General features: G+C 31.2%; 1 protein-coding gene across 3 annotated transcripts in view; it reads left to right on the top strand.

The window, feature by feature from the left end:
- LOC132935546 (cell adhesion molecule Dscam2-like) overlaps nucleotides 1-25,482 on the top strand; it is a 320,534-nt gene that overhangs the window by 95,163 nt on the left and 199,889 nt on the right. For all 3 annotated transcript variants that reach the window (XM_061002141.1, XM_061002142.1, XM_061002140.1), the window contains exon 3: nucleotides 8,359-8,682. In XM_061002141.1, coding sequence (XP_060858124.1) covers nucleotides 8,359-8,682 — 324 coding nt within the window. The remainder of the gene's footprint in view (nucleotides 1-8,358; nucleotides 8,683-25,482) is intronic.

Genomic DNA, 25,482 nt, shown 5'->3' with positions numbered 1-25,482 from the left:
GGAGACTGCATATACGCAGCGTAGTCATTTGTGGCATAATAATATAATACAAGTAGGTACCGCTGAAAAGTAATCAAAGTACATTTATATTTATATATATAAATGTATAGATAGAGATCGGCTCGAATGTGAGTAAAACCCGCACACGATACATTAATTCGAAAAAAATTGATTAAAATCAGTAAAACGTATTAACGAGTGTTGTTTTTGAGCCAAACCTATATAAAAAATATGTTTTTGTTTAAAAATCGAGAGATAGTTTATTCCTAAATCCTTAAGGGTTATACTTTATGATATATTTATTGAACTCAAATTAATTTTAATTTTTAGACGTTACTCGATCGTCAACGACTGACTCTCCATGAAAACTATGTAACACTACGACCATGGTTTACTATCGTTTATGCGTTTGAAATACCATTTTTTTGGGATTTTATTGTAATGTATTGCGCATTGTGTATTTCTCACATTATTTGAAGGGCAGTTCTACTAAATTTGAACAGGTAAAATCAACAGGTATAATTTGTTTTACCCAACTTAATCTAACTTTATGTTATAACTGTTTAAATGCCACAGTGATCGAGACAAGTAGGTATACGTTATTTTTTGTTGCTCAGTGATTAACCAACGCAAGTGATTTAAAAATTACAATTTGCATTTTTTAAATTTTATAATACTGCCGGTTTGAAAATTCTTAAATCATAACTGATTATCATATGAGAATGATGTACCTAGTAATCTGTAATAATTATTTGCATCTTTTTCTTAATATAATATGTGATTCAACTATAGGTAGGTAATAACACAACAATTCAACTAAGACATAGCGTGCTTATAGATCACGTAATAAAAATAAAAAATCATAACATAAAAAAATCATAAGTTACATGCTAAACCTATGCTTAAGCCTAAAAGACGGATATAAACACGTTTTTAGCCAATTTCCGTGTTCTTTTTAAAACCGTAAAACACAATAATTATAATAATATAAATGTACCAATGTCATATTTTTGCGGCTATCTAAGAATCTCGGGGTGTGAAAATTCACCCCGCGGACCCTGCTTAATTATGCCAAAGTAAATAAATTGTGGCGTTAAATTATATTATGCGTATTTCGCACGTATTCCCAACTGTTTTCAAACGCGTAATATGTCTCTGTCGACCTACTCCACGTATCGGCCGTGTTCTTCACCACGATCGTCCGATTCACACATTTTTGAAAAACCCTATATTAATATCATAAGAGGTACTGAAATAAAATATTGTAACTATTATCGTTACTGTACAAAAACATATTATAATAATAATAGTATGCGGTACATAATATATTACCTCGCTTACCAGTTATACCGCGATAGCTTGGTGCTTGGATATGATGGTTTATGGGTGTGTGGAGGGGGGTGTGTGTTCCCGAACACTCGTTTACGTACATGACACAAGACTCATTAATTACAGAATTAAAACGTTTAAACTACGACAATAGCTCATAGTTTTAAAGAAGTAGTTTTAAATTTATGACGGGGTGACGGCATATTGTCTGCGAACAAAACGACGACAGCGGCGAGGGAGAAAAAAACAAAAGGTACCGTTTCACGTCCAAAATATATACCAAGTATATAGTATATTATAATATATAGGTATATATACACTCGCAAAAATAATAACGATAAAGTATACCGCCGTATAATAATGTACATAAAAAATATAGGTATATAAGAGCTTCTTCCGCACGACCAACACACTATAATATAATATAATATTATAATATACCTAATAATAATATAATATACGCATTATATAACGTAATAATAATATTATTATCATCATCATTATCATAAAGCACAAAGGAGCGTGTAAAAAAAAAAACACAAAAAAATGGTCTGCGGGAACACTCCGCGGGTGTATTAAAATTACGCGCTCGAGTCACTATATATATTGTTACGACGATACTGTCATTGTGCACCGCGGGTTTATGGCGAAAACGTTTTAGCGTTTTGTCTGGAGCTCCACAAAAATCTACGACCCTGGCCCCGGCGTCCTCGTATAATAATGGTTAATGTTTGATCGAATTCGACAACACATTTTACCGGAAAATTCATCGGGTATAGTGTGTGCTCGACCGTGTGCGAAATCGATTGATCGGAAAACGTTTTCAATAAAATATTGCACACTAAACATCTCAAACGTGCTTCGGACGCTTGAACGGACGCCACGCGCTAATTTTGTCAGGTGATTTATACGATGGTAATATGGTATTTTGTTCCTTGTCAATTTTAAATAATATTATGACTTCTGAAGTGGGTATTAGATATGAGTACCTCCTCACATATTATAATATTTTATTGTAATATACAATACTTTAACGTACTCCTAACTATCTATCTACGGATAAAATAACGGATGCGTCAGATAAAAAAAAAAACCACACAGATTATTGTGAAATGTTCGTCTTATTATTGTTCCGTACGTGTGTGGCATATTCTAAATTTCTACCTGATGATTAATTTGCGAATGCGTACCTTAGTCGATGATGGGTTTTATATTAACTCGATTGATTTGACTGGTGACGTTCACTCACACATATAAATAGAAAAATTAAAAAAATTAAATTTGTACACCAAATTTTTAACTTAGAAAATTGATACAGCGATAGCAAGTAGTCTCGTTAAATGCATCAATACGAATGGTTTCAATAAAATAATTGTTTATGCAGTAAAAGAACATTTTAATATCGTTTTTAAATATTAAAACAAGATTTCAAACGTCAGACATAATAATAGACCAAAACTTCGAAATGGATGACATAAATACATAAATATTTGCTAAAATCATATTAAAATGCCCTATTAATGGCTATGTAATAATTTGTCGAAGGTAATATAATTTTTGGAGATACTTTGAATATTAGAAATATTTTTAATTATATTTTAACGGCTTTCATACCTACATGGAATATTTTAATAACGTCTATAGCAACATTATTATTATTATTTAATCGAGTTGTGCGTACCAGTATCATAAATATCAGTATAGGTAAATCTTCTTTTCAGTAATAATGACGGGTATTCTATTATAACATATTTTCACAGGTTAAAGTATATTATTAAATTGATAAAATCGTATTTTATGGGATGCTTGCGTGCTTTATTCACTATAATTTATGCAAAATTAAAATAATGCAATATACCTATATAAAACAAAAAAAAATCGAGGAACTCAGGCCCTCCTGTACCTACATTTATCCTTGATAATTTTCAATTTTCATGATTTTGATTAATTTTCTAAAAATTTAATCTTTAATCATGCCTTTGTATTTTTGGTATTTTTCAACCACTAAAAGTATATCTTATGAAAAAGCATATATTACATGGTCACTAATGACAATAATTACTTTGTCATGCATATAACAATATATTAAACTAAAACATTTGAAAATATTTGAAATATCTAATAGCACAAAAAGAGGTAAAACATTTTAAATGTTATAAATAATAACATATTAATATTATCATAATATCTAGTTAGGTTAAAAGTTACATTTCAAGGTTTTACAGTTATTCACTTTTGAACTATGACAAACAATCAATTTTGATTGAACTAATTTTGCGTAAAAACTCCCCTTTTCCCTATTTTTTCTCCTGGTTATTTTGAAAAATACACGAGATTTTTACTTTTGACTAAATTTATCAACTAGATACAATTTGTAACAAAAAATGTACGACCTAATACTTGTTTTAACTAGAACAAGTACTTTTCAAAAATTAGAACTCAAATTGCTACAAAATGTGAGCTTACAATTTAATCGAAAAGATTTTACTTGAAATTATGTAAAAAGTAAGTATTAAAAAGGCTATTTCGTTGTTTTTACTCGGTTCTTCACTATAATAACATTCTTGATCCGTGTTAATAAAAACTGAAAAAAACAATGTCATTCATATTTTAACTTATTGCGCTGGATGATCAAAAGTTGTCTTATCTTAAAATTGTTTAGTCAACCATTGATGACCGGTGGTAATTTTATCGTTACACATTTTGTGGACCGGATAGTCTGTATTATAATTTAATTTAATCTGATAAAAAGTAAATTGTTAGCCTTTTTCATAAGGTCATTAGATTAATGATAAATTTATGCAGCTGTAAAAGTGAAAAAATAAGATGAAACAGAAATATGCACTATAAAATGGATATCATATTATAATGGTATGCGGTCTACCGTCAAAATCGTTCTACCCTCCGTTGTCATCTGCTATAGGATGTGGTCTACATACAGCCAGCCGCTTTTTACACGGGCTTATGATCTTTGATGTATCTTATCTATTTTCGTTGGTTAACACTTTATCTTTATGACCTTATAGTTTATACCTTTCGATAACAATGCTCAGACTTATGGAATAATACTATTTATTCTTGAAGAGTTTTTTATTTCTATTTAAATTATTCCCCCACCCTGGTGCACTAAATGCTATTATTTGTAAATTGCTAGTATACCGCATATTTTTTCCGTAAATTCATCGGTAGACTGAATATGGCAGCCTATACAATTACAAATATGCATAACCAGGAAAAAAACGTTAAAATATATGCAAAATACAATAATTTTTGTTATTTTAATAAGAATAATCGAGGACAGTTCTCATCAAATTTTAAATAGTCTATATCAATACATACATGCATTTTCATATGAATGTGTTCCCCGGGCATTATATTTATTAGGGCAAATAAACGATAAATAGTATAATTCATAAAGTGATTAAATATTTTACCTGATAAATGTGCAGCAGTGTTATCGGTCAGTGCTATATGTGGGTATACAAATATGCAAATAGTATTAAAACGTTTCCAAATTCAATATTTTTTATCCTTTTATAGCAGCGTTTCCTAAACTTTTTCTCTGCCGGACCCCTTAGAGATAACAAATTGATCGTAACCTCTAAATAAAAATTGAAATTAAAAACGATAATAAATAATAATACTAAATTGATACTTATAGGTGTATGTAATAAATGTCTTCAATCGTTACTTGTCACAAGAAATTTGAAAAATGTCAGTTTCAGTTACCTTTTAATAACAATATTATACGATAAAATTATAATGTTGCCCATAAAAACAAATTCTACTCTCAAAACCACAAAAGTATAAAAATTCTCGTCTAAAGAGAAAAAAATAACTCGTCAGTATAATAATTACATTAATTTATTATATAATATCCATTTTTTTTTTTGGCCGCAAAAATATCACCGAAATCTTTTAAAATAAAATATAGTTTTAATTATTTTTGCTCTCTTATCGATTGGATCTCAGTGGATCAGGCGGGTCTGTTATAAGGTTCACTGGTTTTCAGACGTTACCCAAAATAATACTTTTTTAAAAAAAAAAAAAAACACTTGCCCGTTGCAATAACGTTGTACCTACACCGAACGTGCAGAAATTTCGACAATGTATATTATCTACGTCTATATATAAAGGTGTTTCTCCAACGCGTATAAATATATAAAACCATTCGATTGAGTGTACTTAGGCTGAAACTGAAATAATTTCCGATCGTATGAATACTATATATTTTACGATAAGCCGTCTGTACTGTCCGTTTGTCGACCATAAGCTGCTTTCGTTCTCAAAAAGTGTGCGTAAAATTTGATCGTCGACCGTTGTCAATGATATTACTATCTTAACTTCATGTATTATGAAACTTACTGATAAATCCACTGGTGTAAGACAAAGTATTGTACTAAATGTTATTATAACACAAGTAATTTGAGTTAGTAATAATTTATTTATAAATAATAATATTCTATTGGATGACATTTGAAATAAGTTAACAGTATTATGACGTTATCGTGCAGGTACTTACTATTGGACGTGCGGTTCTGCATCCACGTTTTAACGACATATTATGATACTTATCTACATTAGATAAATTTGTAATGTAAGATTAGATGATACTAAGTAACACCAATATCTTACCGCACTCAGGATTCTTTGATGACAAACCAGGCCGACGTGGGTTGATAGTCTTACGGTTAAGTCACGTATAACCCTGAAGAAGAATGAAAAAATACCAATATAGATTTAGAAAATCAGATTGAATCAACACTTTGTTATTTAGGTTAGATGGGTTTGGGGTGCTACATCATCGATTATAAAATATTGTATTTAATGAAATCTCTCTCAAAGTTGATGATTGAAACATATTTACTATTCTAAAAGGAAATTACAGATATAAAAAGTATACACATCAAAAATAATATTGTAAGACCAATCTCCTCTCAGAGTTTTAAAGTGGACAAATATTTTTATTACAATGTTTGTTCTTCAAAACGACATTTTTTTACCAACTCTTTCTATTTAAATAATTCTTTTTAAATTTAATTTCCTTTCCTGTCGCACGTTTATATTCTATACGAGAACTAATGCTTAACGTTACTGTAACAATTATTTAACTTCTCAAAAATTTATATGCACAATACACAGTGTATAATAGTTACAACAATTGTTGATGGTTCGTTCAGATGATTTTCTGTTCTGCGTTCAATAACATCTATAGCGAATTTCGCTTTTATTTCTGCGGGATTTTCATGTTGATAACGTTGTGATGAATTCCAAAATTATACATAATTAGTTCGTTTAGAATATTTGAATTTTCCGCACATCTTGCATTCAGAATTAACCCTTTTCCCATATTTAATAAAGTAAGACTCGTTCTTACTTTAGAGTAGAAATTATGCATTCAGTCGTTATATTATATACCAACAGGGTGCCTTTATTTTATGTTAACATTGATGGCTACCACCCCTTTCTCTATCTAAAAATCCGTTAGTCATGATATTATTGATCATAAAATGACCATGAAAAATAAAAAAATATATACATTATTTAGTATGCATATAGAGTATTTTACCAAGCAGGCTTCACACTTTTTATAAATTATATAATTTTTGATTTGAAGTAAAACGAGACCCATGGGGATTTATATCAAAAATTTGAACAAGTAGTTTCCAAATTACTAAAAATTATGTACTACGGATATTGGATATCGATTTTGAATACCGGTTAAAACCATTAAAAACCGAGATCGATACCGAAACCGAAAAAAAAATCGAAAAAAATAAATACCGACATCCGAAACTGAAATCAAAATCGGAAAAAATAAACATCGATAACCAAAACCGAAATCGAAACAGGAAAAAATATTTTCGGTTTCAAGCCATTACCTATAATGATATAATAAAGGTCCCCACACACTGTTGCGGTGGCGGTGGCGATAGCTGCGAATTGCTGCAGGACACATTTCACCGCTCACCGCGTCGGTAAAGCCAAGAAAATAGAATTTAACGACACTACTGCCACCACTGCAGTGTGTGGGGACCTTAATAATGCAGTACTTGAAACCGGTATTGGTTATCAATTTTAAATACCGGTTAAAACCGTTAAAAACCGAAATCGGTACCGAAAAAAATCAATGCTGATAGTCAAAACCGAAATAGGAAAACATTTTTTTTCGGTTTCAAGCCCTGATAAAACTACTATATTAAGTAGGTAGGAAGTCATTTTTCATAATCATAATACAAGTTATCTTAGTGTAATGAGTATTAGACTCAATATTATATGATTGGTGTATCTGTATTTGATGTCGAACCATTATTAACAATTTTAGTATACATGATACTGTATACCGTTTAATATCTTAGAAGAAAATTGATAGTATTTATATTTAGATGTCCAAATATTTTAACAAATTTGACCATTAAAGAATTTATCGAATATAGGGTGGTTTTCATTTGAAAAAAAAGATTTAAACACAGAACACTTTTTAAATGAATAAAAATCTAAGTAGCTTATAATAATAAAGTTTAAAGCATGCTGAAAAATTCAAAAACAAGAATTTGAATTCAGAGAATTTTCTTATTATAGTTATTAGGCATTTTACTATATATCTATCTACAGATTGTAAATGTGATATTATATTTTTAGAAAAAAAAACTCAAACATTTTATTGCAAAACTTCATATTTAGATATTTGATTAATAATTATTAAATGTTTTTATTTATTACAACTTATAATTAGGTATGCAACTATATAAATAATTAGTATTTAAATTGTTGAACTTTTTACAAATTAACATTTATTATTGGATTCAGTGTCCAAAAACCTTTTTTTTCGTACTATGGTCGAATGAAAACCAATAGACAAATAATTACTATATAATTGTCATCGTTCTGAACACAATATCATAAATATTGTTATAATACGTAAACCAATTAAAACTGAAGTGTCGGTCGTGAACAATCACAGATCCACACACATCGTACTACTACAAAATTATAACGTCTGCAATGGTTTTTTTTTTCTGATTTCAGCTCTAGGATATGGTGGTGAAGAGCACGGGCCACGTTTCGTGGTCGAGCCACCGGTGTCAGTTTTCTTTTCGAACGCCACTGGGGCCCGAGTGGAGTGTGCTGCTGAAGGAACGCCCAGGCCCCTTGTCCGCTGGCAGACAGTACTCGATGGTTCAACGGTTAGGGGCGTCAGAGACCTGATGCACGTCGACGACAACGGCACCCTGGTTTTTTCACCGTTTGCCGAACACCAATATTCACCAAACGTGCACTCGGTCGCATACAGGTGCGTGGCCCACAGTCGCGCGGGCACCATCGTTTCCCGAACCGTTCAAGTCAGAGCTGGTAAGTCATAATGATGTATAATAATTCGACCTTGTACCTACGACCAATGCGATATGCGTAAAACGACGTGATCTACGGTTTAAATAAGTAATATATGATTTCTTGAGAAACCTATATAGAGAGGAAAAGATTTTGAAAGTAAGGGGGGAGAAAGAGAGTGAGAGAGAGAAAAGGGAAGCGAAAGAGAGAGATCCGCGAGAGCAAGAGAGAGGGAAAGCTATGTTTCCGCGTGAACATACTCAATCTGACAAAATGAGAAGATACGTTTTGACAATCTAAATCGACACCTCCATTATGATAGATAAAATATAATATTATGTATGTATCGAGTATAAATGTGTAAATATCGATAGTGAAACAGAAATAATATTAAATATCCCAGACAGCATTTTGTAATGATAATATTATAATAGTATTATAATAACGTTATACTAATATTATTCGTTATTACAATGTTATAATAATATTATTAATCAAAAAATTGCTGTCCGGGTAAGTAGGTATTAAATTCGTACCCATTACCTGCAGACGACCTATTCATAGTATTTGTCATTATACATTTATTTAAATTGTAGCTATATTGCAATTTTCGACCACACGTTTTCTAGCTATCATTACCAGCTCTATTACCCAAAATGTTGATCTTTTCATAGTCTCCTTCACATTTACATAATTACATTGGCATATTGCTGTAATATAATAAGGTGTAACTATGCACGAGGGTAGCTTTTTTTCCAAGACAAATTTCCATTTTAACGATTCAAGTATCTGAACTGTTGCAAAAGAAGTCCAGATTGATGCACACCTGGCATGTTTCATTTGATTAATCGCACAGAACCACTACTATACATCGAATAGAATATAGACATTATGCATTTTTCACGCGTTTGATTTACATAGTTACCACAAAATTGTTTTCTATCAAAGTGAGTATGCAATTTCTAATGCATACCGACATACCATGCACAATACGTTTTATCCTTAATATAGTATAATAATAAAAAATAACAATTATGATTATAACCATTATTTTCCCCATCAAAATGAACATCTGGCTGTATCCACTACTACAAATGCGGACCGTGTACGGTGTACGTTTGCACAGAAAGATTGTTACTTACGCCGTTTCAGATAAAACAACGAAAACGTTTCCTTTAAGAGTGGTAATCTACTACCGCAAACCCACCACTACTACTTGATTATAGCTACTAACGATACGCCATGGCTAAATACGGAGTCAAATTGCTACAAAACTATAATAATATGCACGTCGTTACAATAATAATAAATAATAATATATAGGTATATATTATAAGCGCCACGATAATTATTCTCGAAATTAAATTAAACGGTTTCCCTTTTGTAATTCGAAAACGGCTTTGTATTTTATGAAAACTAAATTATATTATTATATATACGTATGGTTGAAAAATACACATCTTATACTGCGGGTCCATAGCCACCACTATAACAATAACGGGTAATTAAGAACAAAATAACAAATTATTTATGCATTTCTGTTATTTTGTTTACTATTGTGTTATTTTCTCAACGGCAGGGTATTATTATCTCGAGGGGTCTAAACAAAAAGACATAAAATGTAAACATTTTTACAACCATTGTGTTCTTGTGCGTTCAAAATAGGTGAATGGAAAAAACGAGATAAATGTGTACACTTTTTATTAAAAAAAAATCCTGGTTTTAATGAAAACTACTTCGTATAGTGTATACATACGTCTTGATAAAGACAATATTATAAACAAATACGTTTTATGAAAAAAAAAAAAAAATAAACGACAAACTTCGTGACGATTTTAGAGTATATATATATATATAGTTACATTCCGTATGAAAACAATTGAATTAGAGAAAATGTATATGTGTCTGTATGTCCTTGTGTGGGATGTTCGATGTTGTAAAAATAAATATTATTTTATTTCAAAAAATAAATTGGTTTAATATTATTTACATTTATGAATTCACCCTCTTTCCCAATACAGTATAATGATCTAATGGCGTTCCTGATATTAATTATAAATAAGATGCATAATATACAAAACGGATTATCAGGATTGTCGAAACACGGTTTATTATCGTACATTGCAGATCATCCGGATGTAATATCCACGACACGTTTCTTAAAACAAAAGCCGTCGGATCATAACACAACACACACACACACACACACACACACACCTAAACACACAAACACACACATATATGATTATTACTATTATTAATGTAGCGTAAATCCTCAGCCCGGGGGTAATAGCACTTCGGGTCACGGTTTTCGATTAGGCCGTTAGCGTTTCAAAATACCACCGAGATAATCACGTTGGTTTGTTTCGCCGAGTCCAGACAGATACTTTATCATTATTTTTTTCTCGTTACGTAAAAAGTCAAAACTCGGAAATAATTAACGAACCTCGATCCTACTCGATAGGTACAACATGTATATAATATAATAAGTCGAGGTCAACGTGACGGTATTATAACACGCGGGCGCGTATTATTAGAAAAGTCAATACGTCGTCGTCGTCGGTGACACACTCGGTGTACTATATATATATATATATAAATAATATATATATTATATATACAGTTAAGTCATGAGTTTTGATGTATATATATAAATGTACACAAACGCGGCCGACAACGGCTGTGGCAGCTATGGTGGAGGATCGCGGTGGCGGAAGCACTGGCCGCTTTATTCCCTCGCCGCGGGAATGCTGCCTCTGCTGCTGCTGCTGCTCTGATACCGCCGAGAAATGAGGTGGAAAAAATCATTGGACCACGAGTAACGCCCTGAGTAATTCATGAGCCTCCACCCCGCACCCGACCATGACTTCTACACCCCGTTCACTAAAACTCGGCGTGTTCACAACCGTCGCCTCCGACCTTTTATTTGTATATTTTTTACTTATATATATATGTTTATAATATATATATATATATATATCTTCTTGATTTTTTTTTTTTGGTCTCGGGGAAATGTTTTTTTCATTACGCGCGGGGCGGCGGCTCGGGATTTAGACGCGAATATAATATGTATGTATGCACGCGTGTATGGGGTCGGATACCGTATACGTATGATGTATACACGCAGTATTATAATGTGATATATATGCACTCTTGGATTTTCGACGACCACCGAGAGAGACAGAAATGTTTTTATTTCTTTCTATAATCTGTATATTATTATGCACCACCCGCATTATATTATCGTGTCTATAATTAAACTATATATATATATGTGTGTTATAATATATTAAGGCCGTGACCGTCGAAATTGATTTACCGCAAAAACTGTGGATACGAGCGCCCGCGGGCGAGATAACGTTGATTGCCGGACCGTATACGCGGTTGTAGGTGTATACAACACACATATACATACTCTCGGACTATTGTCGTCTCGGTGATTCGATTTCGTTCCATTATCGTTTTCGCACGCAATTATCGCCAGTGGAAATATCGGCCCGAGTAATCCAAATATGGCTTAAAATAGTTAACGATTCCGTCTCATTTCCGCGGGGCTGTTTTCCGCTTCCGAACGGTCGAAAGAAGATTTCGTATGACGTTCCATGGAAACCCCGACCGCGGTGAACGTGTTACCTCTCCACTGTTCAAAATCCTGACCGGAAATCTCGAAAACTATAACGAAAATGAGGTATGGAATTCCACGTTAAAAGACCTAGCGTAACATAATAATATATGTTATCGTTTAGGTATACCTCACAAACCCGTATCAATAATCCGTCTTATCTGGGGCAATATTATAGCTTGTGCTTGAAAATCGCCGACGGCACGAATATACGGTGCGAAAAGCCTTGAGTAAAAAAAAAAAAACAGTCATTATTTTTAATAGTTGATCAATATTAAAAAAAAAAATAAAAAAAATACGCGGTTTTAAGCAAACATTGGTTAAAAATGCAGTATATACTTCAAACTATAAGCTTTAAAAAAACATAATGTTATTTGTTTGGACGCGTCGTAGTGTATCGTACGATATCGTTCGTCTTACGGAATAATAATAAGATTTTTCTACGGAAATGAAAGTGAAATGAAAACAAACCAACTACGAAAATAATAACAATCTCAAAACTTTTCAAATTGGTTGAAAATATTTTCGGGGTTTTTTTTTTTAAGAAATTATCGGTCAAGAAAACGAAAGTACTAAAGTTTAACGCTATAGTAATATTGAGTTTTATTATTTTTAAGCTATTTCATAACTTTTATCGCGGGCCTGGCGTGGTGACTGTTTATTTCTAAATATATCATAACATATTATATACCTAATACATTATGTACATTTATGTTATTATAACAATATAATGAATGAAAAACGTTTTTATATCGTTATTCTAATCTAGTGTATGACGTCGTATTCCTCTCGAGGGAAGGGAAAAATAAAAGTTTAAAATGATATTATTTCCGCGGTCGGAAATGAACGTCCGTCATAATTCACAGAGTGCTTCGAACGGAAATTATAATAATCCAACGTCGACCGTGATTTAATAAACAGAACGTGCGCGTAAAGGTTCGACCGTGTTAATTTTTTTTTTTTCACGGTCGAACGGAGTACGGAGACCGAGTATGATTCCTGCTAGTACGACAAATGACAATTATTAATATAATCTTATCGTTATGATAATAATGTACTCATGTCTGACGGGACAGCGGGTTGGGACTGTGTTTGTCGAATAGATAATAATAGGAATTTTATAATATAAATACAATAACTATATTATGCGATTCCATTTCCGGGGGCGTAATTTCAGTTATTTAAAATGTCCCGGTGTACCAGAAGATATTTACCCCGGTAATATTTACCTCTCCCCGAGAAATATATAATAGGTTGTAGTTACCGGGGGTAAATATAAACTAGGATATTTGGACATTCCCTGGGTGGTAAATATATCTTAGCATATTTTTACCACCGGTACAATAACACTAGAATATATTTACCCCCCCCCCGTAAAAGGCCATACCCATAGGTTTTCGGTGGGTATAAATATACTAGGCTATAATTAACGACAAGGTAAACATGTTATGTTAGGGGGGGTAACTGGATCCTAGGATATTTATACCCCCATAACATTGAAATTTTTTCTGGTGAGGGAGGGGCGGGTAACTATATATCCTAGTATATTTATACACCCACCTAAATTGACATTTTTACCGGGGGGTAAATATATCCTGGTGTTATTTTACCAGTGGTGAGAATATCTTAAGATATATTTACCCCTGGCAACTATAACCTAGGATATATTTACTGGGGGAAGTAGAATATATTGAGGGTAACAGAATCCTATGGCACCGGGCCGTATAATACATAATAACGTATTATAATTGCAAGTACCTACGTAAATATTCTCTCGTCTCCTTTTATAATCCTAATTGAAATTATTATCATTCATATCGACTATAATGAACTTTTTAAATAGCTAGCAATAATAGAAATATTTGAAACTTGAATGATGCTTATAAATTGTATGCAACTATAAAGCGACCAGCTGAAACAATTTCACTATTATTTAGACAAGAGGGCAATTAAAGTTTTAAATAATGGACTTTTGTTTGTTAATTTTGTCTTTAAGTTATTATTGTGCGTGCGGAACTATCAATAACCAGTTCCAGTGCTATACACCACAAAAGTTGATAAGATAGTATTATAATATGATTTTATATTATTATTTATTTAATACCTATTAAAACATTAAGGCCCAATAACATAAATTAGATAATAACAACAAACGCCTGTAGACAAAAATATTATGATAACCATACAATACAAATTAAAAATTAAATAACAAATACTTATAGCTACGAATAACCTATGTAGTATAAAATTAAAATACATTTTAAATGAGTCAAAGTTTAGTGAGATGAAAATAATTGATTTTTAATTAATTTATTGGTATCATCATTCTATTGCAAAGGGTCTTTGTTTCGTAGTTAGTTATTTCATTGTTAAGATAAAACGTATATTATTATATTATGATAAAAATAATTGTAAAGAGTTCTAACAAGTTGGGGTTTTGAAAGATAAATGACTTAAGAATTTAGGACTGTCAATATTAAAGACGAAAAGTATGTATAGAAAGTATAAATCTAATCGCAAACGACATTGTTCCAGAGTAAGTGGAGAGCATGACGAATGTGATTATAGAACCGCATCCCCTGGGGGTATAGAGCATTTAAATGAGAGGAATCGTAATTTATCATTAATATCAGTACAATTTTTAAGAATGAAAACTAAGTTGTTGTTTAATCTGTTAAAAATGTTGGTAATTCGACAGTCAAATTTAAGTTTAAGATCAAAAATAATACCGAGATCCTTAATAGGTCCCATAGTCCGATGTAGTGTTTCACCATTGATGTTGTAATTATATTTTGAAACCACTCGAGGTCATGAAAATGTTTTTATCTGAAATTTATTAATTTTAAGATTGTAATTATTCTTAGAGAAAACAATAATAAAGAGTTTTTAAATAAAATGTAAGTAAATCGTCATTGATAGTAAATTAACGAAACACGCTAACACCTATCATCAGCAAAAATTAATTTAGTATAATTTTGAAAAGTAACGTCATAAAGAGATAAGAAATAATATTGCCACTAAATCGGATCCTTCAGGAACTCCCTGATGTAACTCGTATTGGAAAATACTCTACGTAAGCTACGATTTTATGATAATCCTGAATGAAAGAAATAACAAGCCACGATATAAAATAACTACAAATAGGTTGTTTCAATTTTAAAAATATTTGATTGTTAACTTAATTAAATATTTCAACTAAATTGGTGAAAGTATATATGGGTATATATGTATTCGACATCCAATTATTAGAAATAATAGTTACATCAGAGGAATACTTAGGACGAATACTTTGTCAAATAAAACTAGTGTTCCAAGAATCGGGGAAAATCTTCTAGGGGTGAGTGACAAATTAACCAGGTACGATAAAGTCGAGGGAAAACAATTTTAAATTTCTAAAAAATACGTTTCGTACCTTTTAGGTTGGGACCAGGATTCGCAATTTAAGGATTCAAGTAATTAAGACATTTAAATTTAATCATAGTTATTGATTGGTAACTTATATTACGACGAAAATAAAAAATATTCATTACAAAACTACCAGTCAACTGATATTTCGACAGATATCACAATAGCACACCCTTCTACACCCCAGCATCACCAACGCAACACCCCAATACTCGACCGTTTTGATGGTGTGCGTGGTAATGTATTATTATTTCCAAGGTAATCCAGTGGGATCAGAATATACCCTTAACAACGCACCACCAACAAATTGTGTAAAAAACGAAGATAGGTACCCCGTGCACGTCCTATATTGATACAATTGTAATAATTTTTAGGTTGTATACGTTTTACATTTTAGCTTTTGCACTATTTTTTTTCGCGTACGCCATCAGTCGTTAATGTATAATATTATTATCGTGAACGATTAGAAAAAATAATCTTCACATGCTGAAAAATGCCCACTGCACATACTCCGTCAATCCACCGTAAATCACATTTTTCGGTCTATAATCAGATTGAATGCATTCACTGTACGGTTTTTTTATGGTGATAACATTAATTATAGTACACCATCAGGTACCTGTATGATAATATTATCATTCTGGTTAGCAGCGGTGTGATGAGATATGATATTAACGGTGTTTTCGTTTTAAATACAAATCGAACACAATATTAAAAACCGTAAAAAAAGATAAAACCATTTTAAAATTTTATTCTAAATTATTAAACATACAATATTCTCTTTAAGTATAACATTAATAATATTATATGTGTTCATGAAAATAAATCATTCACATTATTTATTACTATGCTTACGTTATCAATAAAACTAAAAATAAACCTAATATATATGTATACATTTATTATAATAATTTGTAAACAAAAACTGGGATCGCTTGGTTATTACTTACTTTTTAATAAAATTATTTGTTTTGTACTTCTAATACCTAATTTTTAGTATGAATATATTGTTATTATTATTATTATTATCTATTATAACATATTAAAATTTGTAATATTTTATTTCAATATTTAAAAATGTATTTATTTTTATATTAGCATTAAGTTTTGATGACTAAGTCGGGGGAAAACTTTACATATACAAAAACAAACTTTGTGTAACATAAATTATTATAACTTATAGGTAACTAAAACAATAAATTTAAAAATGTAAAATCGAGTTTAAAATAACTTTAAAAAGTTTGAGTCCATTTTTCTGTAGTCTGGCAATATGCTATGACATGTGTTCAATGCATTTAACAATACAATTATGATAAAACAGCGTGAACACAGGAAAGGTTTGGCTACAAATTCACATCGCAGCTCTAAAAGTTTCGATCTAAAATAAAGTTGTTAATCACACTACCAAGTTTTAACTTGTAAATATGTTATGGTTGTTGTTATTATTATTATTATACTTTTATAATGTATATATATTTACATGCAACTAACGCCAAAGGTTCATTTTTTTTTCGTACTTTCTCTTATTTTTTTTTTTTTTTTTGTTATAATAAAAATATATTAATAAAATCGCAATGTGTTGCGTGTGCAAAGTTACCCATATATTGATAACAGTTCAGTGACTAGATTCGTTCAAGTTATGATGTGTCTACTCTACTTTCCTTAGTATTTCTAATAAATATTATAGTAGGGTTTGTTTGTAATAGGTATACATCAAAATGCTAAATTAATGTATGAGTGACTATAAAGCGGCAGTAAATACTGATAAAGACGTGAAATACCAGCATAATTCTATAATATACACATACCGTATAGTGTCCTAAAAAACGTTTAACAAGACACTTAAACACCTATAACTAACATTTCACTTACAGTTTTTTATATAAAATAAAAAATACCGACATATACTCGTAGATCACAGATAGCTGTGTTTAATACGCCATGGGCGGAATGTGCTTTCGCCACTTATTTGCATTTAGAGTGTTCAATTATTAAATGACTTAGGTATCTTCAGCTATATAAGGTGATTAATCAAGCATTCTCAACCACATTTTCTCTATTAATAATATATTTGCATTATGGTTAAAACGTTGCATCTTATTTGAAAAAAAATAAAGTTAAAGCACACTTCTTAAGCGAGTATAAACAATTTTACGTTTAGGATATTTCACAAACCAGAATTTTAATAACTCCAATAATATATATAACGAATAGTGTGGGTATTAGTTGAGCTGCTCGATGAATCATCATAAACAGTATACCAGTGTTGGGAAGGAACGCGTTCCTTTTATAGGAACGAAGCTCGGAACGCGTTCAATTTAAAATATAGGAACGAGGAACGGGAACGAGTTCCTATTTTGAAGGAACTTGAACGAAAATTTCCGTTCCTCAAATAATGAAAAAATTTTAACACGTTGAGTGCCACAGTATATTTTATGAAGCGCATATAGTGTGTTTCCGCGCCAAAACTGAGCCGCGACGTCGTCGGTCGACTACGTGTCGTGTTCCGGGTCGTTTCCGGTTCCGCGCGCCAAATTAGTTCTTCTCAAACAAAACAAAATGTCAGTATAAAAATATTTTTTCAAATAAATTGAATTAAAAAAAATAACAGATTGTTGTATCATACTATGTCCTATCCTCCTATGGGCTATAAGCCTATAACCTATAGCATGTCTCTATGTGTGGTGTATCGTGTATAGTACACACTATACACTGTATACTATACTACTATAGTAATATAAATGTATAATATTATGCAATTATGCAATATGAATGTATATATATAAAGTTTCAAGTCTACGCTATACAACTTTTGAATTATAACAAAAAAAATCTAAGACAAATCATTTTTGTTAAAAATCGGTGCTCCTAGAAAGGAGTGAGTTAACCGATTTCAGTGGTGGTCAATGGTGTTTTTTGCGAAAAATTTTTAAGTCAGAAATAATCGGTTAACTCTCTCGGTTCGATTATTTCTGACTTAAAAATTGTTCGCAAAATACACCATTGACCACCACTCAAATTGCAAAAAAAGGAACATGAAGGAACGGGAACGCGTTCCTTTTTAAAAAGGAACGGGAACGCGTTCTTTTTTCGGGACAGGAAAGAGGAACGGGAACGAGTTCCTTTCTTACAGTAGGAACGAGGAACGGGAACGAGTTCCTTTTTAAAAGGAACTTTCCCAACACTGCAGTATACTCTAAAAGTCTAAGAATAAAATTGTTGATAAATTATTTAAAATTAAAGTAATTATGTTGTGCAAAACATACAAAATATGATTTTAAGAAATTAAATAAATTACAAATATATTGTTGATCAAAGGGGGATGGAGTGGCCGAGCAGACTAAGGCGTCGGTTCGAACCTGGTCATGGGTGGCAATTTTCTTCGGGCAGTCACGGTGTCCGGAGAAAGAGGCTGCCATCTCCCATCCGGGCATGGCAGGTACCTACGGGTGCCCACTTGAAAATTCTTTCAAACACATACACGTGTTCCTCCGATCGTTCCCTACTGTACCAAAAACCCTACAGTATCATCCTACAGCTAATGGCCTCAGTTTCCGGGTTCAAGACCAATAAAAAAAAAAAAAAATATTGTTTTAAGCAAAACAATTGCTTTATTTATGTTTTTATTTGTATAGTAACGTGTTTTTTTATATTATTGTACACTTTCATACAGATATCGATGATGAATTAAAAACAAAATCAATGAAAAAGAATAATGCAACGGAAATATATGATAATATGATGTATTATTGTTACGATTAGTAATATTACACTGTAGATTAGATAAACGTTCGTTTAGGTGTTCCGAGATTCGCGTGAATAGTGTATTTGGGTAAGCCATACGTGATGTAGTAACTAGAAGTTTGGTTTGTCTTTAAAGGATTGGATACAATTCTCGTTTGGTACTATAATTATATTATATAGTTATACTTAGGTGTGTTTAGCCGATTCAGTGGCATGATTAAACGACAGTTGGGAAGTTTACATTGATTAGAGACAGTGTGAAAATCGCTTTACTCATAAATATTTATAAGATGAATATTATATAGTATATTCTAAAGTTTAGACTTTAAACAGTAATCCTATACTATTAACAGAGCAATAATTACAAGTGCGCGAGTCAGTACATATTTTTCTTAAAACATCCTCTCGGATTTTTTTCAGAATTTCATAACTAGTGGTTTTTATGATAGAATAAAAATTCATTATTTAAAAAAAAAAATTGTAATTAAAAAAATAATGTTATCACACTTTACACTAGTAACCTTTGTTGTTGAAGCATTTCGATCAACAAAAAATAAAAATAATTCATCGGTGAAGGTGTCACCTTCGGGATAAATTGCAATATTGAGTTATTCTGAAATTATAAATGGAATTTTGAGAAATTTAGCAAAATCTAAAATGTTGATATTATTTGGTTATTCCAAAAGGATTTAAAATGTTTTTTGCGTTTATTTGATACGATAAAATTGATTTAAGAAATATAATGTTAATTTCGTAGTATTTTCGTGAAAGTCGTTTCATAATATAATAAAGAAGTAAGATAAATAACTAAAAATATAATGTAAGTTACAAATAATAATTATACTATAATATTGAATAAAAAAAAAAAAAACTAACTGAAAAAACCAATTAACTAATTGTAGCACGGTATTGATATTTTTCCTCTACCAGGAAAACCTATGAACCATAAATATGTTTTTGGGTGGGAGGGACACTGAACTTTTTCTTTGAACTATTTTTTTTTTATAAATATCAATTAATTTGCAATGTATACATTTGTCAACCTACCTATAGTCACAATAATTATGGTAACAATAATATATTATTATGTTATAAGTGTTACAAAAATGGGTCAGAAAAAAAATAGTATAGGTAACCCAAAAACATATTCATGGTTAATATATCTACACAAAACAGGCGCAGCGTCAACACGTAATATTGACTGTTGGCAAAATTGGGTGTTAGGTAATTGGCGACAAAATCGCTGCCACATAATAATACAGGCTGTAAAAATGTTAACAACCATGGGTAGTTTTTATTTCAAATGTTCTCTTCTATTTTTTATTGAATAGGTTTACTTTGTTAGTCAGAAAGGTTTTTAAGAAAAGTTTTTCGAGAAAAGCATGCTATAACATAATAATGTTATAATGCCTCGCAGACGCCTAATTTGCCCCAAACGCAAAATAGCTGCACATTTTAGGAATTTATTACATTAGACACTAACTAAAGATCCCAACTCGGCTGAACCATGTAAAGACATCAATTTACAGTTAGACCAGCATTTTCTATGACAGCTAACAAGGTCCAGGGTCAAACATTTAAGAATGTTTGTGTAGACTTACGAACGCCAGTTTTTTTTTCAACGGAATGTTGTACGTCACTTTTTCGAAAAATCAATTTAAAAGTGCTTTTACCACAAGAAAATCATCGCAACACTAGTAATACAGCGTGCAAAGAAAGATTGAGTAGTACAGACTATTATCATTATAATGTATAGGTACAATAATCAGCAACAAATAGTTTTCGATAATGCTACTTTTTTTTTGAGGAAACGAGACAACTTGAATGGTTTAAACCTGACCTAAGTTGATGTAAAGTATCTGATTTCATTAAACTCACCGCAAATGTAATTTTTATATTATAAAACATTTTAATTTCTGTTTCGGTATAAAAAATATAAAAAAAATATGCGGAAAGAAAATAAACATTTTGATTCAAACTAATATACAATTTTTTAAAACTAAGCCTGAGCTAAGCTCGGTCACCTGGTACTGAACAATAACGTTAAAATAAATGTATATTTCTTCTTGCAGCTCCAGCACAGTTTACTGTATAAACCACATTATCTTTAAAATATATGACGTTTTCCCAAAATAATTACCAAGAAAAGAATTGAAAAAAGCGGTACGTACTTTTTTAACTCTTGCGTATATCAAAATCTTTCGTAGTTTTTTTAAAATTCCGGATCCGGTAACGTGGATATTCACCAAAATATAATTAAAAGGAATTAAATGCACTGTACATTTTGTGGTCGGAACCTTCCTCAAAGACGGAGACGTCTCAAATTTAATATACATAAAGTATAATATGGAACCACTCCGGAGGGGGTCTATTTTGACTGAAAACCGACTTATCGCGCTGCAACGATTATTAACCATGTTGTTTTTTCTTTGTCATAATAACAGTTGGCGCATATTATATTAAACTACGACGTAATCTTATTATTAAGAAGGTATAAATACAGTCACCCCTACCGAACAAAGAGCCATGACGCAAAGTCCAGCGCCAACCCTCTGCACAGGGGTCCGAAGCTTAGGTTGGCAAACAATAAAGTCGTACGCGATTTGTGGTCACCATCATCATTACTGTGGTTGTTCGTAAAAGGTCGCCGGATGTACCGGACCTGGTCCATGTCTGACTGCTGCGTAGACGTATTACGGAGGCGAACGTGCAAGTCACAGCTTGCGTGATTACGGAAAAAATATTGTTATGTCTTGTGATTTAAAAATGTGTAACTTGTATACCTTGGATGCATATTTCTACATAATAATAATATGATGGTCATCAAAACTAAAGGTGGCTTGGGTGAGTGGGGTATTTCTAGACATACAGCTATGGAGTCTCACAATTCCTTTGAATAAATGTATTGTTAATACTTTACGTGGTTTGATTACAGCAATTTACTCAATTCTACATATAGTAACTACTCTCTTTACACTCTAATCAAGTCACTATTACTTAATATATCTTGGAATATCATGACGTATGTTTAATTATATATTATTATACATAATATGGTTCATCACTTTTAAAAACTACGATTATTGACGGACTAAATTGATTTTCATTGTACTTAGAAGTCCATAAGACATTTTGTGTCTAGTCCATTTTTTTTTATTTATAGATTCGCCCCATATGCGGATAAAATAGATTTGCATTGTAGTTTCAAGCGTTATTCACTTAAAACACGTAATGGGACGATGTATTATTATTATTGTATTTAATACTCTAGTATATCCAAATAACCCAGCTTATACGAATAATAAAAAAATAAAATTATTGTAACAATTAAATATAATTATATAATACGAAGAAGATGGATACTACTTATATCAGTGTAGTTATAATATATAGTTATATATTGTGACCCTTATACCATGTACAATAATTTGAGGTTCCAGAAAATATATTTCGGTGTCCTGTACTATCTTTATATCAGATTGATGTACTCGTTCATAATATTGTTTACTTGAAGATATTATTTTACCAATTTTAAGTAAAAACAAGTTATATAATATTTATAGTAATATAAGTATTAAGTATACGAAACAACTATATAATACCATAATAGATAGTTCTCATATTTTTCATATTTATAATAAATAATAATAATATTCATATTTATATAAATAATGATCTGATTTAAAATTTGAAATTGTTTGAAAACCTTGTACATAACATAATATAGTAAATTACAATGGGCACACATCCACACACTTTTCCCACTGACCGAGAAAGGTCTCACTCGCTGGTCTGATCGATCGAATCAGAATACTAACGGTGCGTTTTTGAAATATACGTAAACAATAGATACTTATACGAAATAATGTATTTCAAATACCATAATATAGTAATATTTAGCTAATAGCTAATAGTTTTTTTTTTTTTAATTTGAATCAACTAACTAACACGGCGTTCTTACGTATTTTTTAGGTAATATTATTTCATGAAGAATATATATTTTCGAAATACCTTTATTTAAGTCTGATTGCATCGTGTAGAAAACCTATAATCACCGAGCCTGAACAATTCTTTGTACGCAAATTGCTTACCTAATCTTATTCATAATTACTAAAGTTTATTTCTGCATTTCTATAGGCCTTTTGTGCAATTTCTCGTAATAATTAAAAAGGACTACATTTGTGGAAAATCTCAACTGTAAGGTTAGAAACGTAATAGTTACTCTTTGTTGAATTTTCTCAAAGAAGCACACATGTGAATAAAAAAACCTATTCATTATAATAATGTGTTATATGTGCCTACGTGAATTGGTTTATGAGCTGATAAAAGACACAGATAATCTTACGCGCACCATACAGACAATACTTTGAGCATGTCCGATTGATTATATTATATTCTAATCCAATATGGCCGTTTGATATTTTAGTAATGGAACACACACAAGGTCGGATTCATTGTTCCGGTCAAAGCAAATGGGACCTTTTATTTTTCGAATAAAACACGAAACCACATAATAATTGTAAGACGGCGTCTTGAATAGGCAATATGACTACATTTATTTTATGCTTTTAATAACATTCTATTTTTACGTGAGTAATCGGTGTAATTATTATTCATTATTATTATGGTCTCAAAACACAATATTATACATTATGTTCCACATCTAATAAAAACATAAGAAACATTGTATCGATACAACTCAAACCAATTATTTATAAGTACGTGGCAATCGCACACACTGGACAGTATTATTACCCTTATAAAGTTTTACTTTAAATACGAATATATTTCATATTCTATACTCAATATATCACAGGTATATTCGAAGTGACGTGTGCGTTTCGTATGAGTTTAGCCGGTACACATATCTAACTCTCGACCCGTGAAATAGCTATTTTTCCACCACAGTTGAGGTACGCACGTGCATGTTATAAATATATATATATATATATATATTATTATATACATTTGTATGTGAGTAGAACGACGGCGTATACCGGGCAGATGTGTTTGTCGAATCGATAAACTAAATACTACCTTTACGTCTGTGATTTTGTTTTATATATAGGCCAGGTTAGATTGTATTATATAGACTTTCTAGAAACCCGAGATAGTCTCGTCGTTGGCGATGAGTCGAGTGCGTTCGATTGTTTCCGACGGTTGAGTTGTTGTTATTTTATGCACGTTTATATATATATAGGCTCGGTACACTTGCACGTACACAGAACAGTAATAACTATGCGTATATATTATGTAAATCACACATTTTAGCCATACAGTTATAGGCGTCTTATATAATATATCTAAATAATAATATACTCTACCTAGAACTGGAGCAATAAAATAACACGTTATGTAGTATATTCTTTTACGAAATCATCTGATCTTCTTGATAAATTATAGTTTGAATTGTACGTTATTGTACGTTTAAATATTAAAAATTACATTTTTACCTAAACTTAATATGTCTTTTATGATCGTTTTTGTTTCATCCATATGTAAGAATGTGCGCTCGTACATTTTTTGAAGAATGTGTACGATGGGAAGGATAAACTAACACATACGATACTTGAGGAACGGATAAATATTATATATTATACATGGTATATTTGGGGCTTCCCTATCAATCCTTTTCTAATTATATCCGTTAAGTGGTGTACAATCGAAAATTAAACATTCCGTTTAGTCGATATTGGAATTTTCACGAATGAAAAGTTAAACTAAATTCGCTTTGGTTCACTTGACATCTGTGAGTTGACACTTGTGATGTTTACACTACGTCTGACACTACATAAGTAAAATCGATACTAAAGTGACCTGGCCTTTTTTTTTTAATTTTAGAAAAGGGATAGAAAAATGTTTAATGTGTTCATAGTCTGCGACTTTCCCGGTGCTATTTTGTAGGGTCCTATACGTTATTCTCTAAACTGACTAAGTCTTCCACAAAAGTCTACCACAGTCTTCTATAGATTCATATTTATGGCATCCACTTAATTATACCATTTCATAGTAGGTAATTAATTTATCGAAGCATTATTGTTCAAGCGCAC

This window comes from Metopolophium dirhodum, chromosome 1 (assembly GCF_019925205.1).
Source record: "Metopolophium dirhodum isolate CAU chromosome 1, ASM1992520v1, whole genome shotgun sequence".
In the NCBI taxonomy this organism is placed as follows: Eukaryota; Metazoa; Arthropoda; class Insecta; order Hemiptera; family Aphididae; genus Metopolophium; species Metopolophium dirhodum.
Note: the sequence above shows the minus strand (reverse complement) of the source record. Positions and strands in the feature narration are given on the sequence as shown.